We start from the raw sequence: 27,564 nt of genomic DNA on the forward strand, positions 1-27,564 counted from the left end.
CTTAACAGGTGTTGTGACGTTATGTGTGTATGTGACGATCCTTGTGAATAGAAGATTGTTTGAATCCTCTCATTCCATTGGATGAACATAATCTATTTCATAATCTGTTTCTTTTGGCTGAGCCATTTCTTTGACTGAAAACTCCAAAGGTGCGACTAAGATGAATAATCCACTCAGAATTCAATGAAAGTGGTGATAGTGCGGAGGATCGTCATCATCGTGAGGTCTAGGCAGTTGGATAAAAACACAGCACTTGTGCTTTTAGAAAGTTGAAAAAAATCAGTATTTCAGTCCAGTGACTGTGTCTGTGCTCCACCATGGAGGAAGTGCTGAACAAATAGTTTTAATGAACTGATTCTAATGATTCAGTGACACTGAAAACAAATTCTTAGTCACTCGTTTTTTTGTGTGTGTGTAGTGCAGGCATGTCCTAAGTCTGGCCCGCGGAAGGGAGCGCAAATCTTTGGCTGTACTTCTTAACAAAGACGGAGGCTTCTGGTCATGACAACGCCGATCTCACTTCTGCTATGCTAACACGTTAGCATTTAAGCTAGCGGACCTTATCGCTAACACGTTAGCATTTAAGCTAGCGGACTTTATCGCAAACACGTTAGCATTTAAGCTACTGGACTTCATAACTAACACGTTAGCATTTAAGCTAGCGGACTTTGTCGCTAACATGTTATTATTTGAGCTAGCGGACTTTATCGCTAACATGTTAGCATTTTAGCTAGCGGACTTTATCGCTAACACGTTAGCATTTTAGCTAGCGGACTTTATAACTAACATGTAAGCAATTGCTAGCAGAGCTTCATCATCGCAAACTTTCTCCAGAGCTTAAATACACAACAAACGGATGGATTCTTTAGCGGCCGACATGAGAATAATTGGATAACAGACAATGTAGTTACTTCTGAGATGACGACATGACGCCCGCGATGAAAAGAAAAGCACCCCAAACCTCTTATTAACCTCCTATATTCTTATGGGGTGAGTTTTCATTAATGTACGTTTCATTAGTGTACATTTAAAGTCACATACAGGGATTAACAAATGTTTTTTCATGCTGCATGCTATCTTTTAATAAGCTACTGTGCATTTCATTAGCTCAGCTGGTAAGGAGTTTTGCTCTGACGCCAAAGTCCCATGTTCAAAACCCTCTTGTGTCAGTCAGATTCTATAGTTCTTTTAACAGCCTTGGGTTCAGAGCCTCCTGTTGGATGTGCTAATAAGAAGTTGTGTGTCTATGCCCTTGTATATGTACCTTTGGTATAAATGTCTCTATTCCAACAGTGGTAACAATCGTGTACCTTGCGATCTAAAAAAAAGAAGTTGAGATTGCCTCAGATGAAGCGCGTTAATCTGCCAGACCCCGGGATCAACTCATTTCCTTTCCTTTCATTTTGCCTACCTCAGATTTAAAGGGAAGTTTTAACATTTAAATCACCACATTCAGAAAAATCAAGCCTTTGGTCACAGACGGTATATTAAATGGTGGTCATAGTGTTCTGGTTCCCCCAAAGGGAACACGCCAGTGTGGAATGAATAACCAGCAGGGTGCAACACTGCTGATTTTGGTCTATTTGAGTGGAAGTATGTGGGGAAATGAGCTTCATTCTCACTTGATTTATAACATCTCTAAACGTTTTTCCTGAGGAATTAACTCTCTGCTTTGCTAGTTTGGGGGTATTTTTTATTTATAATTTCAGTTTATTGTGTTCACATTTAGAGGAGCATAAATGTTACTGCAATTTTGGAAAAAGAGGTTGTGATTCAATGGGGAAATGTCTTGTTTTAAGGCTTTAAAACGGGAGTTTAGATTCTTATGGATGTTACAACTGGTTAGTGCTTGAATAGCTGGCCCACCTGAGGCTGCAGCCTTTGATTCTACTCACTCTTTTATATCCAACAGTATAGGACAGAGGGGAAAAAAACAAAATCTAAAATTAAGCATTAGGGGATCCCTCACCAGTTATAAAAGCAACATGTGATAACCCTACTGATAACCTTTCATATTCCAATGAGATAACATAAGAATAACTCGAGAATATTATATATTCTGCAGTGGATTTGCTGTGTTGAGATATTATAGTACACGGACACAAACACACACATTCAAAGGCTTTCGGCTTCACACCTGACCTGCAGGAGTAAAGCAGGGATGAAGGGATGAAAGGTGAACAGTGAGCCTCTTGAGGTGGACAGATACAGACAAAGACAAGAGAAAGAGAGAGGTTGTTGCTGCAGGTAAGAGAGTCAAAGCAGCAGATCTCACAGATGTTTCCTGCTCCGGGCACAACACAAACTCTGGCTTTCTGCTGCTCTCTTTTTCGTTTTCTACTTCAGAGGATTCTTGTTTTGTTTCTCAATCTCGAGCTGACCCCGTTGCTCTTTCTTTATGTGTTTCTGTCTTTGCTCTTCTCCACTTCATCTTTTATACGCTTGTCACCACAATGCACTGGCCTGTCCGTCCTCCTCCAGCCTCCACCCGTATGCAGAAGCACCGTCTGTACCCGTAGGGAAGGAAGAGGAGGTTTTTGAACCCTGAACAATGTAACTAAAATAATAATGCAGGAAATGTATGGAATTAGATTTGTGTCAATATTTTCACAAAGCAAATAAAATATCGATTTAATCATTCGAAATATCCTATTTTATTGTTTGAAAATACAGCGCTCCCTCACTTGTTCTTTGACCTCCCTCACTTGTTTTTGTGCTCCTTGATTTGTTATTTGCACTCCTTCGCTTGTTTTTGCACTCCTTGATTTGTTCTTTGACCTCCCTCACTTGTTTTTGCGCTCCTTGATTTGTTCTTTGCACTCCTTCGCTTGTTTTTGCACTCCTTGATTTGTTCTTTGCGCTCCCTCGCTTGTTTTTGCGCTCCCTCACTTGTTCTTTGTTCTTCGCCATGGTTTTTTGTTTGTGGGCGGGCCTTAGGAAGCTGCCTGCTGATTGGCTACTGAGTTTTGGCACAACAGCTCCATGGACTGGAAGTCATCATGGGCTTTGAGTCACTGTCCGTCTGGAACTCGTTTCCCAAGTTTTCCCTTTCTACATCCGACAAAATAATTCTGAATATCTAACGTTTGTCCGATTATAAACGTTTGATACTTCCATAGAAGTTCTATAGAAATGCTTAAACACAGTGGATGTGATACATGTTCCATCTTCAATAAAGGCATCACAAATATGTAGTCATGTAGGCAAACAGCCGGTGACGTCCAACGTCTTAGCAAACGTAGCACAGCAAGCGAAAGTAGTGCTTTTACTGAGGGGTAATATTTTCAGGAGTGGATTAGTAGGCAGCTGCTGCTCTTGTGAGTATTTCGGGCAGCAGGACAGCGTCCATGTTCGCAGGAAATAAATAAAAAAATCTCTCCAGACATAAACTCTAAGGTCAGAAAAAGATCTTAGTTGAATAACCAGCTTAACTCAGAGTGGGAAACATTAAGCCAAAAACATTTTCTACCAAAACGCTTCTCTCACCCAGCATGTTTGGGCGGGGGGGAGGTATACTATTATGGAAATAAATAGAATGCTGTACAAAACAGGACAGCTTCATTAATTCTGAAGGCAGTTTGATTTAGGGCAAGTGTAAGATAATAAATAACAACAAGCAGACAGTTAAAAAATGAAGGGAAATTTGGTTTCTCATAAGATTACATCTTTCTCCTCACAATCTTACATTTTCTTGGTGGTGTTTTTACTCGTATATAAGTGACAACACTAAAATGTGGGCTGTTTATTACCTCTGAATGTATGTAAGTAAAAATTTGAATAACTGAAAAGATGTGTACAGGTAGTTTTGTCAGTGGATGATCACTGAGCTCTTGTGTCTTTGTCCCCGTTTGCAGCTCCAGTCAGACCAGGACCACGGCAACGGCGTGGTCAAATATGTCCTGTCTGGCGAGGGGGCGGGCACCATCTTTGTCATCGACGAGAACAACGGCGACCTGCACGCCACCCGCCGCCTGGACCGCGAAGAGAAGTCTTTTTATATCCTCAAAGCCACCGTGGTCAACAAGCGCACGGGTCAAAAGTTGGAGCCGGAGACAGATTTCACCGTCAAACTCCACGACATCAACGATAACGAGCCTCAGTTCAGCAAGGAGGTCTACACTGGCAGCGTACCGGAGAGGTCTGACATCGGTAAGAGCTTACTGCACTTCAGGAATATTTTTGTTGCGTGACAGATGCTTTTATTCGAAGTGACACAGGCTGCTGCTGACTCAGGAGCGACTTGGGGGGGTTAAGTGTTAAGTGTCTCACCCCGGGACACCTCAGCTCTGCCACTCGCCCACCACCGTCCACCAAATGCTTTTAGCTTTTATCGTATGGTTTGAACTACAATAATCGCGTGAATGTGTCTCTCTCTCTCTCAGGTACGTCCGTCATCCAGGTGACAGCGACGGATGCTGATGACAGTATGTACGGGAACAGCGCCAAACTGGTGTACAGCATCAGCCAAGGACACCCGTACTTCTCAGTGGACCCCAACACAGGTACCGTTGACAGACTCTGTCATATGCATTATACACAGTATACTTAAATATCTTTGTACAAAATACCTGAAACGTGTGAATTAGATGTCAGAAACTATTATGAATCAATAAAATGGGGCCAAACTGCTATAGTCTGTGCTGCCTATCACAGTGTTGGCACACTTAATTATACTTAAAGGGCCACTTCACCCAGAAAAATGCACAGTTTCCATAGATAAATGTGTCATTTGATCATCGGACAGATCTGAGATATACGGCTCATTCCCACAACAACAGAGGAAGTCGGGATTGAAAAAAAAAAGAATCAAACTGACAAAAAATTGTACTGCTTCTCACTGTGTTTCTGTCAATTGTGACACGTTTTACAAGTAACAGAGAAGAAAAATGTGAATTAAACAAACACAGCAGCATCGTCATGGTTTTAAGTTTACTCTTCATTTGACCAAGTGGGGGAAAATGGGTGAAACAATTTTGAGACAAAGAGTGCAAACCTCATGTCTTAAAATCATTTTTAGATAAAATACTTCTACCTCTGCTAAGGTTAAGATCTGCACCCAGATCACTTCAAAAATCTAATATTTGTTCTTTATGAAGAAGAAAGTGAGATCAAAATCCTTCAGTGTAGAAGTAACATATAACTGTAAAATATAGCCAGCCATTGGGCTGGTGACCTTTACACATACACACTTACATCGACAGTCACAGTTAACCTGAGCATCAGCTGTGTGTCTTTAGACCGAGGGAAGAAGTTTAAGAACCTGGAGAAAAAACCCACACAGACACCAGACCATTGGACCAAATGATCTCCGTATAGCTTTACAGCACTTGTTCTCAATCCAACATAAGCCTTCACACTGGCACTGTGACTTTTTAATTTCCAAAAGAAAGTGAAATAAATAAAAGAAATGAGCTTAAAAGCTCCGGCAGGGTTGCTTTGAAGCAACCTGACATTTTGGTGAATGTCAGTATTCCTTTTAGCTCGTCTTATATGGGGCTTAGCTAAGTTTAACATGCCAAAGACCTACTGGACACACAGATATGAAAGTGACATCAGACGCTCCATCTGACTGTCGATGCGAGAACACTCTAGCTCTTCCCTTTGAACAGTAGCAGAATCCATTCATTGCCCAAAAAAATACAGCAACAAAAGAGCAAATTAAAGCAGAAGCTACAAAAACCACAAGAGCAGGGAAACTGCCGACGCTAATACTCCGTCTCATTTGAAGCTGACTTTAAATCCCATTTCTGTCTCACTCCTTTCAATCTCACTCCTCCTCATTCACATTATTGTTATGGTTGTGTCACCAGAAGCTAAATTTGATTTGGGTAAACAGTGTGTAGTGGATGCCCGTCTTGGTTCCAGCTCTTTATATGTCAATTTAAATCAATACTCTGATGGAAGGACCAAAACTCGACGTGTACCTTCGCCTTGCTCACTTATGTTCACACGACACTGAGAGAAAAGGGAACAGAAAAAGGAAAATGGGTTTTGCTGTACTGCTCCCCCACCACAGCTGATCTTGTGTACTTTCTCTGTAAATAAAAAAGTCAGCCATCCATTTAGATAATCAGCACTCTAATCTCTCTCTCCCTCTTTCTGCTCATCCGTTTGTTTGTAACTACAAAGATGAGTCAGAACCAGGTTCATGGTCTGCTCTTTTTTTACTGCAGTGTGACAAACAAACATTATTCCGCCAATGAAAGCCACACTATGTCTTGCCAGGTAAACAAGTGTAGGAGAACGTTGTTAACAGCAATGGCGTCGACTCTTCTTATACAGTGCTGGCTGTTGGAGAGCAGACGTTAATTAAAGAAGAAGAAGATTAAAGATGTTTGGACCCTAAATGGTTTATTGATAAATGAGAATGAAAGGATTTTACTGTAACGGGTACTTTCTTTAATACCTGCTCTGGCGAGGTTCCAATCGAGCTGAGGCGATACTAAGCGTGACGATGCCAGACTGCCGGCCACTGGTTGGTCAGAGTGCCGTCACAGGAAGCGACGTCCAATACAAGGATCAAGCCGAACTGGTCAGTTAAAAAGACTTAACAATCCTTAAAGATGTGGGTTAATCACCTCCAACAACTACCAGGGAAATGTCTAAAATCTCAATATTTAACAGAGGAGTCTGGTGTATTTAGCGACAGCACTGCTATTTTTGTAGTGGAACACCAACCTGTGCCGTGCCGTGCCATGGCAAGTCAAAGCGAGCTGGGACCACAGTGGAAAAGGGCCCTTAGACATGGTCATGATGACCTGCTGAAAAGTGCATGATTTGCTGAAGATCGTGAGGGCGTGATTTAAGTGACTCTGAACATGTCATGGTTGTTGGTGCCAGAGTATTTCAGAAAACTGCTCATTCACTGGGCTTTTTCCCCACAAACCAACCATTTCTCAAGTTTACAGAAACTGTCCGAAAAAAAAGGAGAAAATATCCAGTCAAAAATGCCTTGTTGATGCCAGAGGTCAGAGGAAATTGACCAGACTGGTACAAAATAGAGAAGCCAGGAACAGTAACAATCCCACTTGTTACAATCATGATTATTTCTAAGCACAAAACACTTGAAAAAGGTGAAAAGGTCTGCTTCCTTAGGTTTCCTGGGTACCTTATAAAGTGGCCCGGTGAATGTTAAATAAATATTAATGAGAACATTTTTCATTGCTTTCTGAATTCTGGGCCTGTATCAATCTCAGTAATTACTCTACGGGAAAAAAGGGGCTAAGTCATTCCAGCATAGACAGATTCTTCAATAAGGAAACGACACAAATGAAAATAGGAAAAAATTACATGCAGCTCCGGTACAAACCATTTAGAAGAGTGTTAGATCAATGAAGAGAAAGATGCCCGTAACTAACCCAATTTATCTTAAGCAACCTAAAGCAGTTTTATTTAAACAACAGCCATTGATTTAAACAAATGGAGTCAAATACAGTTTGTGTTTTTATGAATGGGGCAGCCCTATCATTCTAATGATTCAGTTACACTGAAAACAAGTCACTTAATCAAAAACTATTTTGTTCACTTCTTCCTCCACTCGCTGTTCATGATCTGCAATGCTGTCGTTAAATACACCAGACTCCTATTATTGAGATTTTAGACTTCCCTGGTAATTGATGGAGATTAACCCACATTTTTGGGATTATTAAATCTTTTTTAACTGATCTGCAGTTCGGTGATTCTTGTGTCGGACGTCTCTTCCTGTGATGGCACGCTGACCAATCAGTGGCCGTCATAGTATTGCCTCAGCTCACCTGGAACCTCGCCAGAGCAGGTACTAAAAAAAGGACCAGGTGCTATCGCTTGTGGCAACTTAGCCGTGCCATGTTGTGTCGTGCCAAGGCGGGACGAACCGGTGGAAAAATGTCTATATTTGGACTGTGCAGCCATTTCCTCTTAAGTAATCTGGTCTCAATGCTACGTTAAAAGCCAAACGTGCCCTGGCTCGGATTCCTTCCTAATGTGTTTGTATATCCAGTCTGTGTGGTAAGATTTGTCAATGCAAACACAAGTTTCATGAGGTCAAAGAGGATTTGAGACGCCGTCGTAAATATGAGTGAATTTGCAGAACACGTGTTGGAACAAGCTGTGCATAAAAACAGCCGTCTCACAGGTGGCAAGTTCTCTCCTCAACCACCCACAGAGGAAACGAGAGCGATGAAGTGCAGTTTTTTTGTAAGAGAACATAAAGTCAGGTTAACGTCACCCTAACAATACTTCTTCTTCTTTTTTTTTTAATGAATACAGCACGAGCTGTCATTGTTGTGTGAATCTGAAGGCGGTTTAAGACTCTTTATATCTTTGTTCAGGCGTGATCCGGACAGCGCTGGGTCCTGGCGACATGGACCGCGAGCAGAGGGAGCACTACCAGGTCGTGATCGAGGCCAAAGACATGGCCGGGCAGCGGGGAGGCCTCACCGGCACCACGGTGGTTAACATCAGCCTCACCGACGTCAACGACAACCCGCCTCATTTCAGCCAGAGTAAGTTCTGAAAAACACCGGAGGACGGACGGATCGTGTCCGCATGATGAAACACAGAGTCACACAAACACGCATTCATTATGGAGATCAAGAGGCGGGAATGAAAGGCTGTGCGGTCGTGTCTGGCAAAAAGTTTCACAAGCTGAAATGTCACAGAGTTTATATCCACAAATCAAGTCTGGAATCAATAATATCCCCTTGCATCCAAATGCTACATTGTACTTAAAATGAGCCCGAGAGGCAAACTCAGAAAAATCAAACTCTAAAAAACATTTGATATCCCACCATTTACCGAGGAAAATTAAGATTTTATGGATTTTGCCAGAGCAACGCGGCGTACAGACGGACACTAATGGAACTGTGTGTGTTAGTGAGTGAGGAACGACAACTGGTTTTATTCACATAACAGCAATTGCTCCACTTAGCTGTGAGTGAGTGGTTTGGGTTGTTTTTTTTTTTTATCCTAATGGCGGCACAATGTAAGTTTCTCTCTTAGTGATTTTTACAGATATAGAACTTTTCTATTTCAAAACTCAAACACAAACTCCCAAACAGTCTGCTGCACATTTCAGTGCAGGATGCTGAGGTTCAGGAGGGAAGGTTGGCCTTTGCCGCCCCCACAGAAGTCCATCATTTCTCAAGTTATTACTGAGAGCTGACCCGCAGGGGTAAGGGTTAAGATTCTGTGAGTGGGTTGCGTGTTGGCAGCAGTGTTAAGGGGGAGAAGGCAGCTCCAGTGGGCTAATAAATATTTTTTTTTTTTTTACCTACACGATGTAATCACAGTAGATACATTAGATAGCAGGAAGATGTGGCGCGTGGCACCAACTATCACGAGCAGATGGGAGCTCTTACCTCCAATTAAAAAATAAACCCCCGTCTGTTTGTGAAATCACCTTTTTTTTTTACGGACATGTCGGACAGTCTCTCTCACTGTGAACACGCGCCGTGGATCAGTGAACCAAAGGTGAGGCAACACGCGGTGGAACAGCGGCATATCCGAGGCAAACCCTGCTGAGGTTAAATTTCCAAGACAAAGGATAGTGCGCACATCCAAGAACCAAAGAGCACAACTGTGATCCAAGGTCTCTGGAGTGGAAGTAGATGTTTAAGAGAGGACCAGGGTTCGAACCTTTTGGTTCATGTAGATTTAGAAGTGCTCCAGCAGTGAGAACCGCAAGGTCGACGTCAATTAAACCACAACTTGATTTATTGTCTGTTTAAATTTCATGTAACTGGACGTCAAGACCTGAAAATAGAGATTGAAATGACAAACTTCTCAAGGAAATGTAAACCGACTTTATGAATCAAAGTGAGAAGTTGGCATATTTTCTCATAGATTTGCATGTTAACGAAATTATTTTTGCAACCTGATGGTCATTCATGAGAATAACATGTTTCCGGCGTGTTCGGAGCTGTTCGGCACGTCTTTTTTGTGCCTTTCCAGCCCCAACCGTTCCATTTGTCGGTACCCTTGCCTTGTGTTATGTCCCAGCTCGTTAGGGTTGGAAGGGAAGCAACATAAACAACCAAGATGTAATACGGTCAAAGTTGAGGGTACGCTCACAGAATAATCTGTCAAACAACAGAAAATGGGAAGAGGACGCTGTTCAAAATGAACAAAAAGCAAACGAGAAAGGACTCTTCAAAAGAAAGAGCTCAATTACTTACTCGTCAAATACAGAAATAAAACCCCGCTAAAAACTTATGTCACTTTAAGGAACAGCGTCGCTATACCTAAGATTAAAAACAAACCTATGGTGACGAGGAGGAATAAGTTTTCAGAAGCTAAGGACCTGAGCCCAATTTCCATGTATCCGAAGCTTCTGATACATGCCACTCGGCATGAGACAGCTTCTTGTCTTGTCTTGTGACTCCACCCATCCGCTCCAATGACCGGCGAGGGCCCACGCAGACGAGCTTGCACATCTAACTCAAGGCTAAAATTAGGGAGGACGATGTCGGGTACGGGCCATTGTTGTCCTCTGTGTCGCGTTCATTGTCGGTGCACCGGGGATCACAGCACACTGTGCGACATTCAACTTGAACTGGATGTTTTTGCTTGCTGCTGACTTCTCTTAGTCATGGATCAGTGAATCCTCGTGCTCAACAACTGACATGTCAGATGTTTCTTAACTAACTTCTGTACTTCACCTGTCAGCAGGAGACAGCTCATCTCTGTAAAAAATCATTTCACCCGATCTGTGTGTCCTTCAGGGGGAGGGAATTAGTCCAAGTAACAGTAATTCTTCCTGAAAGCCCTTGTAATTAATTAAACCTGATTCATCCTTAATCACAGAAACATACTCAGTGATAACGTGTGGGCTTTGTACCAACAAGCCCGGGCTCTCCGAAGACCCTGTGCTGTGCTGCGTTATTTCATATTCATGATGTCCTCTCCAAATGTGGCCACAAATTATAGATTGCACTGGCACAGCTGGGCGCTGCAGACATTTTAATTATTATTCAAATCTGTAAATTATAGTTCAGTCGGTGCAATCAGTCGTTTAGTGTAAAGTTTGTTTTAGAGCAATCACAAGATCACTCAGAGAGCTCAGACGAAGCCAAGGCTTCAAATAGCAAATACCATCTGATCCACTGGATCCAGAAGACTCTCTGGATCTGAATCAGAGTAAATTGAGAATGTAGCACAAGTTGGAGGTGTGTGATTATTACACACACACACAGAGAGATTACTATGACCTTTCATCGCAGCACAAATTGAAACCATTAAGTGGTTGTTGAAGTTTTGTGCGGCGACAATTATCAAAAATGTCAAACTATTGTGTCACACTATAAGTGGGAAGTCTTTTCTCCTGTTTGTGACTTTGTCTGTTTGTGTGTCCTGACCTTTGACCTGTGAGAACTGGTCAAATATACTGCAGTTGTCAGGTTTTTGTCCATGTTGATCAAATTTCTGTTATTTTCTGGCTTTACAGTTTTGCAGGGATATGCACAGTAAAAACACTGTGGTTTGAAGTATGAGATCCATGATAGATGGAAGATGATTATAGGGCCACGTCTGATGTTTTGGAAACAGAATAAATTTTTTTTTTAAAAATGTCAGAATTATGAGGAAAAAAAGTCAGAATGATGACTTTAATCTCAGAATTCTGAGATTTATTTGGTTTGTTTTTGAATAAATTCTGATTTTTACAGAGGAAGATAAGGGCGACATGGAAATACATTTTGGAAATATGAAAAATGAAAACAGCCAGAACTCTCAGCAAAAATAACTTTTTTCTCAGAATTCTAAAATTCTAATTCTGAAATCTCATATCAACACTTTTGTTTGTTTTGAATAAATTCTGATTTCTACGGAAGAGGATTAGGGCGACATGGACATAAATTTTGGAAACATGAAAAATGAAACCAGCCTGAATTCTGATATCAGAATCAGAATTCTTAGAAAAAAAGAAAGAAATTCTTCATTTTTTCCCAGAATTCTATGATTAAATTAATCTCATAATTCAGGCTGTTTTATTTATTTTTATTTTATTCCCTAAATGTATTTTCATGTAGCCCTAATCCACTTCTGTAGGAAACAAAATGTACGTAATTTATATATGTAGCATAATTATAAAATATTGAATAAGAATTTGACTGCAGGAGAACAAGCATGACTTTTAAGTAACAATACTCTGTAGAATGTGGAGTCACAAACACAATCAGAGCGACATCCTCTGCTCACCTGTGACTTTAGAGACTTCTCCTGACGAGATTTGACAGAGAGCCTCGGGGAGAAGAGAGAGGAGCAAAAAAACACCATTTGAAAAACAAATTCTGGCACTGAATGCCATGGCAACAGAGCCACGGTGGTCAGCGCTCGGACATAAATAAATAAATATATCCAAGGATCCAGAACAGTTCCTTTAATTAAAGTCGCTGTCGAGAGGTGAGAGCAAATTAGCCTGTCCAATTTCTTGCCATCTAATGTTAATGATTGGAGCTTAATCTGCAGGGGATTATGTCACTGTCACACGAGCCAAGTATACGTCAACACCTCATTTCTTACAAAGTGAGCCGGTTTGAATGAGTAGCAGCTAATCCAATAACGCAGATACTGAAAGACTGGCGTCATGTATCGAATAAAACCAGAACTCATAGTGAAATTAGTTTTAATCTGAATAAATATTGACAGTGGAAAACAAGACGCTCGCCATTTTTCGGAAATGTCACTGCTCAATGTTTTGTGTCAAGAGCAGATCAGGGCGAAAACTAAAAGAAATAAAAAAATAAAGCACTGCACCACCAACCCCCCAATGGGTCCTGAGGATATTTGGGATTATACAAAAAACAAAAGCAAAATACAACCCGGAGCGACAAGGGCCTCCAGGCCGGCCCTGCATTTTAAATATCGCTCCACCGGCATCTCCACATTTATTATTCTGCTCTTTTGAAATAGTCGTGTACAGTATTGTACAATCATTGTCACGAGCAGATTATAATTAGCCGGACTGTTCTTACTTATGTTTATTCATGTCGTATGTTCTTCATGAGCAGATGGAGTGAGCTGTGCCCGCGTGTGATGGAATAATTGCAGATGTTTGTGTGTTGTTCATTCTGATGAGAATTTTAAAAAAACACAGCAACAGTGACTGTTTGGAAGCGATGTGGTGACACTGATCTCAGCTGCTGTTTGACAAAGAACAGATTGGAACGGAATGTATAATTGTTCACCTTGCTTTCCGTCGTTCAGAGCTGTCTGTCAAACTCGAAACGTTTCTTTTTTTCTTCTTTTTTTGAATTTGAATATTGTTTCTTTGTGTTTGGTGGACGTCTTTGAAATAAGTTCTTTGACTTTTCTGCATTATTTTATTGCAGTTTTTCATTTGTGTCACTTATATCAGTGGTTGGACCTCTTAAAGTAACACTGTGATCACTGTCATTAAAACACAGTGCTGTGTTTTTGCTTTGTGTTGTCGGGAAAAATTCCAGTGGTTTGTGAAAAGCTGAGAAATTGCACGTGAAAGCCAACATGTGGTTATTACGGTAATTTCACTTGTGCTGTTGCAGGTAGCCAGAGAATCGGAGAGAGGAGGGGGGGAAAACTCCTGTACATAGTTTAGTTTCCATTGGTGTGGCCTGTTTTTGCGACATTGAGACAAAAACTCAAACAAAAATTTATTTTCACACAAATGCACAATTGTTATGGTTAAAATAACCATAAAAAGGGCATTTTGAGACTTAGGTGTTAAAAGGTTTGAGATGGAGCGAGAGATAAAGGTGACTCTAGTTGTTATTATTTCATGTATTATCATTTTTGTTCCATTTTCTACGCACGCTGCTCAAAATTCCTCTGCTCACATAAACCTGGTACATGCAGTAGAGCGGTATTTCTGAATTTCAGTTTGAGAAACACGTGTCTTTATCTAGTGTGCTGGTCATGTTGTTTCCCTTTATGCTCAAAACATAAAAAACGCTATCATTACCCCCTAAAGACGAAGTGCCTTAGTTACTTTTCTGCAGAATTCAACACCTCGCAGGATTTCCCACATTATTTATTTATTTTGTGTGTGTGTGTGTTTTACCTGCCTCACTGTAGCGCACCTGCAGCACTTCCTGCCTCTCTTCTGCACTTGTATAACTGCATGTTATATTTGTATCCGTCAGAAGAAAATGTGTGTGTGTGTATGTGCTTAGATCATCAGTTTGCCGCACCTTAAAATGTCTCTGTACATTGGTTAACCTAGTTTTAAAGGTTAGCGTTAGGTTAATGTTTAGGGTTAGACCAGGGGTGTCAAACATACGGCCCGGGGGCCAGATCCGGCCCGCCAGAGGGTCCAATCCGGCCCACAGGATGAATTTGTTAAAATTTCACACTACGATTACAATCTAAACATGATGTCAAATACAATATTTTTCTCTTCCAGATACCTGTGACTAAATGTTTGTGCCATTTTAGATCCAGTGTGATGTGTAAATAGTACATTTAGGTACGATATTGTTGAAATTGCACTTATATTTCTCAAGAAATGTCATGTTTTGTAAAAATATCCTTCATTAAATGTAAAACAAAGGAGAAAAAAAGCAAGGAGTTGTTGTTGTTCATAGGTTATTATGCTATTATTTTACTATTTTTACTGGTCCGGCCCACTTGAGATAAAATTGTGCTGTATGTGGCCCATGAACAAAAATGAGTTCGACACCCCTGGGTTAGACATTTAGTTGTGGTCAGAGCTGTTATGTACATGTGTGTGTGTGTGTGTGTGTGTGTGTGTGTGTGTGTGTGTGTGTGTATTCCAGTTTAATTAAGTGCTAATCCCACTTTAGTAGATGCTTCAGAGTAGCTGAGGTTTGAACGCAGCAACAGCTGCTGCGAATGTGGCAACTCGTCGTGTGTGTGAGTGTTAGCTGTGCTTCAGTGGCCACAGTCGCGTAAAAGAGTGAATTGTTCCCACGTTGATCTCAGTCACATTATCATCGTCACATTCTCAAGTCTTCTGTTGGCAGGAATGTTCTCTGCATTGTTCTTTCCTCTTTTCATTGTATTGTCGAATAGTTTTTGATGATTATTTCGAGGATCGTGACGTTGTTTTGTCTTATTTGGGCTTGTTTTTGTGTCTCTGCTCGTCTGTGCTGTGGACAAAATAAGGTTTCAGGTTCAGTAAACAAACACTTTCCTGACACTTAATGAAACGAGCAACTCAACGATCGAATTCCAACTCGTGAATTATAATAACTGACATGAAAATAATCTCTAGCTGCAGCACCTACAGTCTGTGCTGGCCAGTGGATGTCAGACATTTTAGTCGAGCAAATGAAAGAGAAAAACAAACCTTTTAATTTGTTTTTAAACCCTTCGAACACAGAGCATTTAGGCAGCTTATTTCCTTTACTATGTTAAAACGTGTAGACACAGGTTTATAAGAATGATGTGCAATATAGAATCTTATAGTCTTTTTTTCATCACAATTTATAGGCTGATGAAATTATTACTTTTTTGTTTCCATTTTCACCAGTAATATAAACACACCTGGGCAAAAAGTATTCAAAATTTCTAACACCAGATTCAATTTTCATAATTATGAATCTTTATCTCACAATTATGATTTCTTATCTCATCATTTTGACTGATTTGGAGGATATTTGTATTAGCAAGGCTTAGTTTTACCTCTTTTCTTTTTGAGGGAAATGGGCCTCCATACATGTTAGCATGAACTCAGTGCAGTTGCGTTCGAACACAAAAGGTTTGCACCTATGAAACGATTCCTTTTTTGTTTTCATTTTCACCGATATAAACACACCTGAGCAAAATCTTTAAAACCGATTGAATTTGTGACATTTGGAACTATGTCACATGTTCAGAGTTCGCTTGGCTCGCTTTTATGAACAAAAAATAAAAGAAAATTGTGTGACTTCTTCATGTGATTCAACAACACATAAGGAGATGAAAAAACACATTTTGTTGTCACCTGTCAATGCGTGCCCTGGATGTCCATTATAGGAGTTATAAGGAGTTGTGTATTATTCCCACTGCATTTTACTAAGGGTGCACCTGTGGCACGGATCTGTGCCGCGTGAGCACTGAGGGTTCTTTCCTTTGGTCATTTGAAGCCGTAAATGTTGACCTCTCAGTGTTTCATATCTATCTTTCACTACACACGTCTGTAACAAAGTAAAACTAGCAGTAACCATAGCAACACATACATGTCAGGGACATGTTACATGCTCTGCTTTGTGTTCGGACAGAAAAAAACCACAGAATTTCTTCTACACTTTCATATTCATGTTATTTCATATTCTCCTGTGGGAGACGACGACAGTTTGTTTTTCTCTGTGCAGACTTTTTCAAAAATCAGATTTTTTGCGGATTAGAATGTGAAGCACCTATTTGCTTGTCACTTTTAACAGTTTTGTTAAAGTTATTTTCATGTCGGCACGCTGGTGTGATTTATTCCGCAGCAGAGCTTCTGTTCTGTGCGGTGATTGTAAATCCTCGTGGTTGTGCTGCTAATTAAGCTTTTGTTATACCTTGTGCTGGTAGTGTTGTTTTTGTTTTGTTTTTTATTTAAAGATTTGTGAATAGAAGTTTTTAATAATCAAATATCGAGTTGTAGTTACCGTGCCTGTGTGTGTAGAGGGAGGGAGGGAGGGAGGGGATAAAACTCCCAAAACATCCAAACATCCCCTCCTCATGAAGGTAATGAAATGATTCCTTTTGTGGAATAAGATAAGGGACGTGGACAGCTGCGTTTCTTTCCCTCTCACCTGAAATGATTGCTGTGTGCTGTTCATGAATGTAAACATGTCCTTTTTATCTGATTCTCCTTCCTGGTCCACACGCACACAAATCTACTCAAATGTAGATTGAATACTGTCTTGTCTGCCAGGCTGTATGATACCTGATGTGTGTCTGAGGCATATAATTACTCACTCAAGTGGTTTATACACACTGGGGTCGCTGAGATGGAACATATTCACACACAGAGTTAGAGAGAGAGAGAGAAGGATGTAATCTTGATAGGACGGTGCCTCGGGTTCGTGTCACCTGGTGAATCCTCATTTGCATTCATTTAGTTGTGTTTGTGTTACTTGTGGACGGCGCTTGGTGCGCACATGTGTGTGTGTGTGTGTGTGTGTGTCAGTGCAGTTGTCTCACAGTGAGGAGGGAGAAGTCTCAGTAATAGCTGACTCTGCTCAGCAGCAGCACACTTGATGGAAACAGACAATGTTAGCACTTAATCCGGAGAACAGAAGCACAAAAAAAATGCTTCTTTCTCTTTTTCTTTTTTTTAAAAAAAGGAAATGATTGTCAGCAATTTGGCGCAGAGACATTGTTCTTAGCGGCTGACTTCCATCAGCACTTACACTGATGTTTTTAATTTTTAATTTCTCCTCTTCTTTTGTTCTTGCCTGTCTACCTGTCCAACCTTCATAATGAAGTCCTGAGACAGCACAGAGATGTTTCTCTATTCAGCGTTTATGCTGTCATATGATTCCCCCCCCAAGCAGAGATGAACTTTTCTCGATGTCTTTGTTTGAGTTTATGAGGTGTATCCGTTTTCTGTCATGGGCACTATCCTCCTCCTCCTCCTCCTCCTCCTCCTCCTGCAGTTGCTCCATCACTGACTAACTCACACTGTGTGTGTGTGTGGGGGTGGGGTGGGGTAGCTGCATTAACTGTGCTCTTCATCGAAAACCAGCCGCCATCGCCTTAATGACTCAGGTGGTGATGCTGTGGCTGTCATGTTAAGTCAGGTTTATTTGTGCAGCCCTTAATTGCGGTAACAGTATGAAAAGGGGCCTCATGGGGCTGCATGAGACAAGAAAACACAAACACCGGCCTAAGTAGCCACAGCAACAAGAGAGTGAAAAAACACAGGGACAAGGTAAAAGGTAGCAGTAAACAAATGACAAAAGTTAGGGCTCCGTATTGCTCCTGATTTCATTCAGGGATACTTCAGTCACAGTGTCACTTTGACATGAAAGAAATTCTCAGAGAACTGAATTTTTTTTCCCCCTCTATCTCTGTTGCCTTTGTCATTTTTGAAAAACCGACAAAGACAAATACCAATTTGACTCGGATAATAATAAAAGAGTTTCTCAGAGAGAGTTTCTCTTTGTCGCCTTGATACGCTGAAATGAAACCATAAATCTGCCTGTCAACCCCGGGAACCCCTCGGCTTTATCGCCTGACGATGAATTAGCCTCTGAGCGCACGGGTCATTGTTTTGGGTTAGCTTAAACACGTCAACGGATTTCCACGCAGAGATTTTCCATTCTCCATTTTGCAACATGAGTTGCTGTGGACTGTTTACCTGCAGGCAACCAGAACCTGCTCAAACAGGCCCCCGAAAAATCTTCTCCCTCGCCTACAGATTCTGTTTCTTCACTTCCAGTATCAGATTTTCAAGATGATCTTCTCGTAGGATTTGCGGAGCCTTCAGTGAAGGACGTGGTCCCTGCCATTGAAGTCAGGGGCCACACGGTTGATGTAGTGGTTAGCACTCTTGCCTTTGCAGCAGGATGACCTGAGTTCGAGCCTCGATTGGAACAAGGGTCTTTCTGCATGGATGTATGTTCTCTCTGTGTGTGTGTGAGCTTTCTCCGTGTTCTCCGGCTTCCTCCCACAGTCCAAAAACATGCAATATGGGGATTAGGTGAATTGGTCACTCTAAATTGACTATAGGAGTGAATGGTTGTTTGTCTCTTTGTGTGTCTGGGGTGTGACCCCGTCTATCACCCTATGTCAGCTGAAATTGGCACAGCGACCCTCCGGATGAGGATAAAGCGGTAGATAATTGATGGATGGATAGATATTGTAAAGACCTTCTAAGACAAGCGGGCACTCTGAGGTAAAAGTATTGTACTAGTATACCAGGGTCACATGACCAAAACTCCTGCACTGTGCCTCTCTAATGGCACGACTTACTTTAAAGATGGTTTGAATGAGAGCACGTCATTATTTCTTCGACCATCCATTGGATTTAAAAAATGATCCTGAGAACGCTACTGCGGTTGATGTGATGCTGCCATGATCACAGCACAGATACGGGTACCGACAGACAAACATCGTGGTCTGATGGTCTGTGTTGTTCTCTTTGTTTTCAGGTATTTACCAGTTCAGAGTTCCCGAGTCGGCCAAGTCTGGAACCCCCATCGGACGAATCAAGGCCACGGACAGAGACATCGGGAAGAACGCCGAGATGTATTTCACCATTGTCAGCGGCGACGGCATGGAGATGTTTGAGATCTCCACTGACAAGGCCACTCAGGAGGGAGTAATCACCGTCAGCAAGGTAAGAGGACGCAGGATGTTAGGATATTATTAACAGTTGGCTCCAGACATTGTCTATATTTTCACATAATATGACGACTGCAGTGGGAGGTGGTCACGGTGAGCTGCGTTCACAGCAGCGGGAAAATCTGCAGAGGATCCAGGCTGGAACATCCAGGCGGGAGGCAGGACATTTGCCCACTGACTCGCTGTGGATTCTCCAGAGTTTCTCTGGCTGTGTTGTTACATGAGCTCGCTCAGACGCTATCTGGAGATTTGACTGGGGATTTGGCAGGAAAAAATGCTGGGAGAATGTCAGCAGCGACTTCTGCACGACATTTGTGTTCTCAAACGCGATCTCCGGAGAATACCCAGACCTCGGTGCATGTCTGAAAGCAGCTTAAAGTGCGTGTAAAGCAAATGCAAAGTTTGTCCTCCGCATGCCAGAAAATAGTGGCTGACGACGTGAAAAAAAAAATACAACTGTGGAGTTAAAAATAATACGGCACGTCGGAAACTGTTGAGGCAGCAGAGCTGACGCTGTAAGCGGTTTATTGTTCACCAGTGAGTGAGTAACTGCACCTGCTCTCACCTGCCTGAGTTTTGTTGAGATGTCTTTGTCCTGAGGATGTGTCTGCACTACCACTGATGGAGAAAGAGGGCGACGGAGAGCGAGACTGTAGCGACATTGTGTTTGTGTTAAAACTGAGACCAAAATGGTGAAAATGTTGCTTCTCTACATATTTGTTAAAAAAAGTAGTAGTTAACAGAGAATGTTGCGAACACGTTTTAAACACTTATTTTAATCCGTCAAATTTGGCACGGTGGCTAGTACTGCATGTTCCTCAGAAGACAAATGTTAACAGCTGAAAACACAGCTCAGCACGGTTTTCCAAACTCACAACAGATTTGTGATTATCCCACTTTCCTTTGGCACACGTGTCACTCTTCTTCAGCAATGTGTTTTAGGAAATGGCACGCTAGCTTACGAAATACGAAATATGCGATCACATGTCTAAATAGAGAATAAGAACTGACCTTAAGAAGGTTAAGTACAGGTTTAGTATGTAAACTGTTGATATTTGGGCTCCACCGTATCAACACTGGTATCCATAAATTGTTGTGTTGGTATTTTCTCCCACTCCCACTGGTATTTTCTCCCATAATGACAATGTCAGATTACTACATATCTCTTATCTCATAGTAACTGGTTTTAAGGTCAGTGTTGTGGCCTTGTTTCTTTGAAAGATACACAGAGGCTACTTCCATTATTCCACTATTAGTTTATATGAAATCAGCGTAACGTAATATTATGATTTTAAGGCTCCTCCTGTTGTCTCCTTGTGGGTCAGGGCTGAGAGTTTGGAAGTCTGCGTCCGTTAATGTCAATAAATCTGCGTTGTGTGCGTGTGTGTGTGAATATCTGCATCCAAATGAGGCCATCCTTTAATTATCTTGATATTTTTCTCATGGCATTGGTTAAATGAAATTAATTCTAAAACGGTGACTCAACAGATCCCACACTTTGGACTCATATTATGGATCCTGCCCACGTCGTCTGTTTTACATGTACTGTTAAATATGCAAAGCCTCCGCGTGCTTGACAGATGAAAGAAACCAAATTAAACTTCTTCATCTTTTACCTTCCCTTCACCACCCTGAAGTCGTAGCCTTTGCAGCAGGCACTAATGCACTGGAGTGGCTTTTTCTTCTTCTTCTTCTTCTTCTGCTGCTGCTGCTGCTGCCGCCGAGTTTTCAAAGTGATTCACAGTGTCCTCACAAAGAGTGTGTTTACTGGTGTACAATCACAATTGATATTTAGAAATTCTTTTGTTCCTCTTGCTGACACAACCCTAAGAAAGTCTGCGGGCTCTAACAAAGAAGTAATGATGTTCTGTCAGCAGGATGCGAGATGAGCACAATATCCACAATTTCTTCAAGGAAGCAGAGGCCCTTCATGTAGAGCTGCTCAAGTAAAATCCAAAGCTTTGTTCTTCTTTCGAGACAACAACCATGCAGCGTTGTCACAGTCAATGTCAAGGAACTGATTCCGTGAACATTATTTGAACTTTAAGAAGTAGAAAATCTATTAACACTTGTCATCTGATTGAATTTGTCAGCAGCTTTTTATCACAATTTTTATTAATGTCAGATTCTCCGCCGTAACTCCATGTCCTGTTCTTTTATCAGTCAGCAGCCCTGATATGATCAGAGTCCTGTTCTTACATCCTATCTTTGATGCTCAACTTTTCAGCTGTAAAATTACATAACATATTGAACCAGATAATTCCCCTGCTGAACCGCAAGTAAAAATGGCTCTCGACCTGATATCAACTGCTCTCTTATATAAGGAATACAAAAAAATACAGCAAGATACAGCAAATATTTGATATTTCTACTATATCTCTGATAAACGGGTCCAAAGTGATCACAGATAAGGTAGCAATAGTGTCATGTTTGCTATATCTCAACATGGATTATTTTAATCTGCACTAATCAATGATGTTATAATAGCAATGATGATGAAGAGTTTCTTGTAGCGCACACAGCTCGCCTCTTGTGCTGCCCCCAAGTGGCCAGAAAAGCTACCTAATGCAAAAAAAAACTTCTTTCAGATTGTTCTTTCTTTTCTTTCTGGTCCCCTTTCTTTCATATTCCCTAAACATGTGTATTATTTGTTTCAGCATCATATACTATCACATAGAATCAATTGAAATTCAACTTCTCTCTCCTCTTTGCCATTTGCAGCCTCTGGATTTTGAGAAGAAGCCGTCGTACACGGTCGAGATCCAGGTCCAGAACACCCAGATGGACCCTCGCTTCATGGCCGCGGGCTCCAGAGACGTGGCCACGGTGAGAATCGCTGTGGACGATGTCGACGAGCCGCCGCTGTTTGACAAGACGAGCTATCTGATGGAGTTAAAGGAAGACGCGGAAGTGGGCGTGGCGGTGGGTTCGGTCAGTGCCATGGACCCTGACGGAGCTCGCAGTGTTGTCAAGTAAGGCCACAGTTTTACTTGTAATGAGATTTATGATTTGCACTGATAACCTGGTTATCTTTCCAGCCTCCACGTCTCCACGCGGTGACTCACCGCTGTGGTGAAAATTATGTTTCACTTTCACACCCTCTTCCAAATGCTGAAACAGTCGCACTGTTTAGAACACTAACAACATCCACCTTTAAATCAACCGTTACAACAACGTTGTCTGCCTCGCGGGTGAAATGCTACATTGGTCCAATGTACAATATTTAGCTTAACATTGAATTAATCTTGCAGTGCAACACATTTTTACAGTTCACAAACATTTATTTTTAGTCACAACTACGAGGGAAATGCTCGCCACCGTTAATCCCTGGGGGCTTAATGGCTATTACCTGGTAAACACAGTTCATTTATAACTATAAAATATATAAGGGCTCAGTGGGTCACAGCTGTTGTGCAGACTTTACCTATAGTAACCTGGGCTAAACTTGAACACTGTGCTAGTGTCCTGCTGTCAAAATGTAGAGAAATGTGGATGCATGAGGTGAGTCCAGGGTGTGTTAGTTAGTTATTCAGTCAGTCAAAGTTCGTCAGGGTTTTTCTCTTGTAGCCCCACTTTGTGATTCTGATGAGTCATGAATTTTTCAGTGAATTGTGTACTTTTTTCCCCCACTTTCAGTTTGCAACTGGAATTGTGTGTTTATTTTTCTGCTGGAGCACACACACATCTGCTGAGTGAATAAAATGTCTTGTACACGACTTGTACTGCACGCACCAGATGGCCAATAGCCAATTAAATTTAAAATTTTAAGGGTATTTGCATAAAACTGTAACGGTCACATTTGCCAACAGCAGCCCCAAACTCAACACGAGAGGTTTTAAACTCCATTAGCTTCTTAATTACAAGGTCCCCCCTCTAAGTCTCGTCATTGTTCTTAGGTTGTTAAGGTAGCCACCAAAAACATAACCAGGTAAAGTTGTACAGCTAATTAGCAATAGCACGTGGCGAACTTTCAGTCCTAGTCTATGTAAATGCTAAAACCTTGCAAGCTAAAAACATGCCTCACTTTAAAGCTTGACTGTGGTCATTTAATGGTTCAGGAAGTGGCTTTTGGACGTTAGCAGGACAGTATCAGTCATGGCCGACTTCACAGCAAGAGTCTCTAATGTTGCTAAAGTGATAGCGATGTGGTGGTTGGGTGCACTCTGTCAGGTCGAATGGCTTTTCGCACTGTGTGGACGTTGTCCTGCTTCTGTACAGTAGTTAGCTTGCGCCTGTGCTGGAATATTTGGTTTGATTCGCTTATTCTTGCACTGGTGCTCGGAAAGTTCAACATTTCTCGGACTGAATAGGCAGCTTTGTCGTTAAAACCTCCACTATGTACACTATATGGACAAAGGTATTTGGCCACACCTGATAATTATTGAATTATGGGCCGTTTTTCAAGCGTCAGGCCCTCGTACCCTTATCTCCAATGAGGGTATGTAGCATTAGCAACACAAATTTGTTTGCAGTGTGCATTTGAGTACAGCGCACCTGTGTGGACCCGTTAATGCCACGTGTGAACACACACAGATAAAAACACTCATTCCTTGTATCATTGAAGGGAAGACGGTCGCTTCTGCTGCACGAGCAGATCATATTTGAAAGTTTCCATATCTGCACTGCCTGCTCAGCTTTTTATTTCCCCCCAAATACATTGAAGTCGGATGAAGTAGGACTTCTAATGAACCTCAATTCTCTAAAGGCTCGTGAGGAGTTCTGATAAGAGGCTGATAAGAGGGTAAACAGAATCAAAATGTAAAGCATGTTCAATGATGGTCGCTATCGTGATTACTGTTGAGATTACAGTATATACCAGGCCATCTGTGGACCGTACATCTGCGCGTGGAAACCTACAGGCTGTGCAATCGCCGCTGCCTCACTGCAGCGCCGTTCATTATTGAAGCTCGGCACTGGGTCTGTGTGAGCTCTGCTTCTCTCCCCGTTTGTAATTGTCCTTTTGCTCAAACGGCATCGGCACGTCCTGGGAATTTTCTGATGTTTACAAAACAAAAAAAAAAAGCCTTAAGGCTCTCAGTAATTTGCTGTGCTGCACTGGGTATTGATCAGGAGCTACAAGACTGTTAAGATAAGTTGAAACCCCCCCCCCGATCTCGGAAAAGGGAATTAGAGCTGTTAGTGATAATAAATAAATAAATAAAGAAAGAACAGGAGACGGTCGTAAAACAATATGAATCTGGAGAATGTGGATGATGAAACAATCATCGCGGTTGGATCACAGTGAAGAGGTGAAGAAGATATAACCGTGATGTATACGACAGCAGACCAACACGGACTCTTTATGTCTCGACGTTCAAAGCAGGCGGAGTGATGAGGAACATATTCCAATTAAAACAAGCATGGGACCATGGAGTGCTCTTAAAATTACGTGTCACAAGGGGGCACACAATCTCACACGCACACACGCACAATTCCAATTACTCTCGTGGTGGTGAATTTGTGTATATGACTGGATCATCCATTCACACTGTGTCAGTGAACTATTTTACCGTTGAGTGCTTCCAAATTATGACTAGACCTGGACGCATGGAGGCAATTTTTTTTCCCACTTTAAGATTCATATATCGCTTTATGGAAAACAATAATTAAGATTGAGCGGCCGCTTAATTAGCTGCTTGGTTGCTTTTGGACGTTGTGCTTTGTGAGTGTGGGGCAAGCGAGAACCGGCTTTGATCCAGACACTGACAATGTTCAGTGTGAAGCCCCCTCCCCCCCCTGTTCACAGAGCAGTTTGCTTCCACTTTGACAGGCAGATGGAGAGGAAAGAAAAGACGAGAAGCAAAGGCGTCTTAGTTCTATTATCCATGGAGTGCTGTGAAGTCGCGAGTACGCTGCGTTCAGCAAATAGTTCAAAAATGGCGAATGCTCTGAGAGCGGTCCACGGAATTTTCAAGTGGCTGAGATGTTCTTGAACAGGCTACTGTGAGATTTAATAGGAGAGGAGGACAGAGTGCAGAGACGACCAGCGTGGCATCGTTATGTGATTCCAGCTGTTTGAATATCAAGGTTCCTTTTGTTTGTTGGTTTCATCCGAGCTGGTACATCAAAGTTGACGCGTCTCGATACACAGTTTTCCTTCAGGTGCCAGTTAGACTGCAGCGTGTGTGAAAACCACAAAGATTTCTAAAGTCTTTTCTCAGTTATGAGAATGACATTAGAATTTAGGTTTCTGTCTTTTTTATTTATTCTTTTATTTTTTAATTTTTTTTTTGACAAACCTTTGTGAGAAATTGCTGTTGTTATTATCACTAGAGTTCTTTTTTACCGTAATTTCCTTCCAAGGTCTCTTATCTTCTCTGTACTTTGCTTTTTATCCCTGCTCAGGATAAGAGCGGGGGTCTCTTCATTCCTTACTTTGAACAACACATTTCTGCACTCTATGGTGGGTTTTAAGATCTCCAAAAAAACAAGATAAGGAGCTTCTTGTAGCTCTCAAAACCATTATTATGTCTGACATTTATAATGATTATTTCTGTGAAAAGATTACTCTTTCTCACAAAGTCAAGGAGAAGAAATATTTAAGAAAAATTCCCCTTAATTTGCATCAACACATACTGTACACGTCTTGTCCTTGGAACAGTTTTTGACATTAAGCTGATACAAGATAATATTCTGATCTCAGTGCGAGAAAAGAAAGTTAAGAAGCTAAAGTAATAAACTCTTCCCACACTTAATAAATGTCGTTTTATATTTTATATATCTCTATATGTTTCTCAGGTTAGAGCTTGTGTCGCCAGGCTACACGGCCACGCTGCACACAGGAAGTGATTTGTTTTATGTTAAAGCGAACGGAGGCTACCACAACATTGTGTCGTTGAAGTGAGACGACTGTAAACAGGCTGGATAATTGCATAAGCACTTTGATGTGATTAATACTTCTTGTCCCCGCCCAATCCCTCGTTAGTAGTACTGATAGTATTGCTTGACGGAGCCTGCTTTTCAGAACAGAGGTACAATAAGAACATCGACAACAACAGAAATCACAAAGAAGTTGCAATAAGATGTTTTCGACCCTAAATTATTTTGTTGTAACTTGAACTCCACACCATCACCGCTCTCTTTTTTACTGCTCAACTTCAGCCTAGACTGAAAGAAATCAACTCCTCTACTGTTTTGCGATTGCCCGGCGAGGCTCTGCAAACGCGGATCCTCACGTCTTCACCTCCTCGCTGTCCTTTTTCGTTTTGCAGGTACTCCATCGACCGTCGCACCGACATGGACCGCCTGTTCAACGTCCACCCGGGGAACGGCTCCGTGTTCCTGCTCAAGCGTCTGGACAGAGAGGAGACGGCCTGGCACAACATCTCCGTCATCGCCACCGAGTTCAGTGAGTGTGGCAGGGGGCAGATGTGATGTGATGTATCGATGTACGAGGCCAGACAGAGTGTCACAGTCATTTATCACGGAGGGAACTCGACAAGAAGGGGCGTGCCTCTAATTACAGTATTCGGGGACCCGCTGAGTGGGAAGCAGCGAAGCATCTGTTCACCTCAAATTACAAAATCTCATTTAGCCGAGTGTGGAGTTTTAAGAGATGGCCTCCTCTAAAGTTCTCGCTGTCACTCAAGTAAAACAAGAGTGACGCAACTTCATTTATGTGAACAGAGGGAGTGACTTGTGAGCTCCTAATTTACAGCAAATATCTAAGATATGCACACTTTGAGGTATAATTCCCTGAAGTTCCCTGAAAGTGTTTGTCATGTTTGTCATGAACTTTAAAACCCACATTTTTGATTCATTTTCACAGTAAAACTTCATTATTTATTATAATTGATGTGTTGGGACATTATGTATGCATCTTATTTATGCACAGACATAAACAGTCCATCTGTGACGATGTCCATCGGACTCTTAGAGAGAATATACCCATATATCAATACGTTTTTTAACCAAAAGAGAAGGAAACAATGTAAATATGCTATAATATACCTGTCTGGATAAACCGGCTTGGTCAGATAACATTTGTTTTGATGTTTTTTTTACGTGTTATCTTAGAACAAATTGAAGGAAGTCACTTTTTGAAAACCCTGTAGTGGTCTCTGATCTTCACGCCTAAGTTTTGTTGTCGCACCTCACACCTCGAATCGCTGTGTGAGTGAATTAAGGAATTAATGCAGTAAAAGGAAATGTGCAAAAGCTCTGGGTCGTCTCCGTGTCACCAGCCGTGTTTGATGCAGCGTTACTGGAACTGCTTCAGAGGTGTGGGACATAGAATAGAATAGAAGTCAAGCCTTTAACACCAAGCGTATCATTGACGACACGTTTGTACAAGTGCACTTTGCATTTACCATAATTACGCAACAGTTTGAGCCA

General features: G+C 41.6%; 1 protein-coding gene across 1 annotated transcript in view; it reads left to right on the plus strand.

The window, feature by feature from the left end:
• Positions 1-27,564, plus strand: part of LOC122775900 (cadherin-6-like) — a 98,622-nt gene that overhangs the window by 42,081 nt on the left and 28,977 nt on the right. The window contains exons 3-8 of the mRNA XM_044036118.1: positions 3,855-4,149; positions 4,383-4,502; positions 8,310-8,483; positions 19,038-19,225; positions 21,952-22,202; positions 26,442-26,578. Of these exons, the coding sequence (XP_043892053.1) occupies positions 3,855-4,149; positions 4,383-4,502; positions 8,310-8,483; positions 19,038-19,225; positions 21,952-22,202; positions 26,442-26,578 (1,165 nt within the window). The remainder of the gene's footprint in view (positions 1-3,854; positions 4,150-4,382; positions 4,503-8,309; positions 8,484-19,037; positions 19,226-21,951; positions 22,203-26,441; positions 26,579-27,564) is intronic.

This window comes from Solea senegalensis, linkage group LG1 (genome assembly GCF_019176455.1).
Source record: "Solea senegalensis isolate Sse05_10M linkage group LG1, IFAPA_SoseM_1, whole genome shotgun sequence".
Taxonomy (NCBI): domain Eukaryota; kingdom Metazoa; phylum Chordata; class Actinopteri; order Pleuronectiformes; family Soleidae; genus Solea; species Solea senegalensis.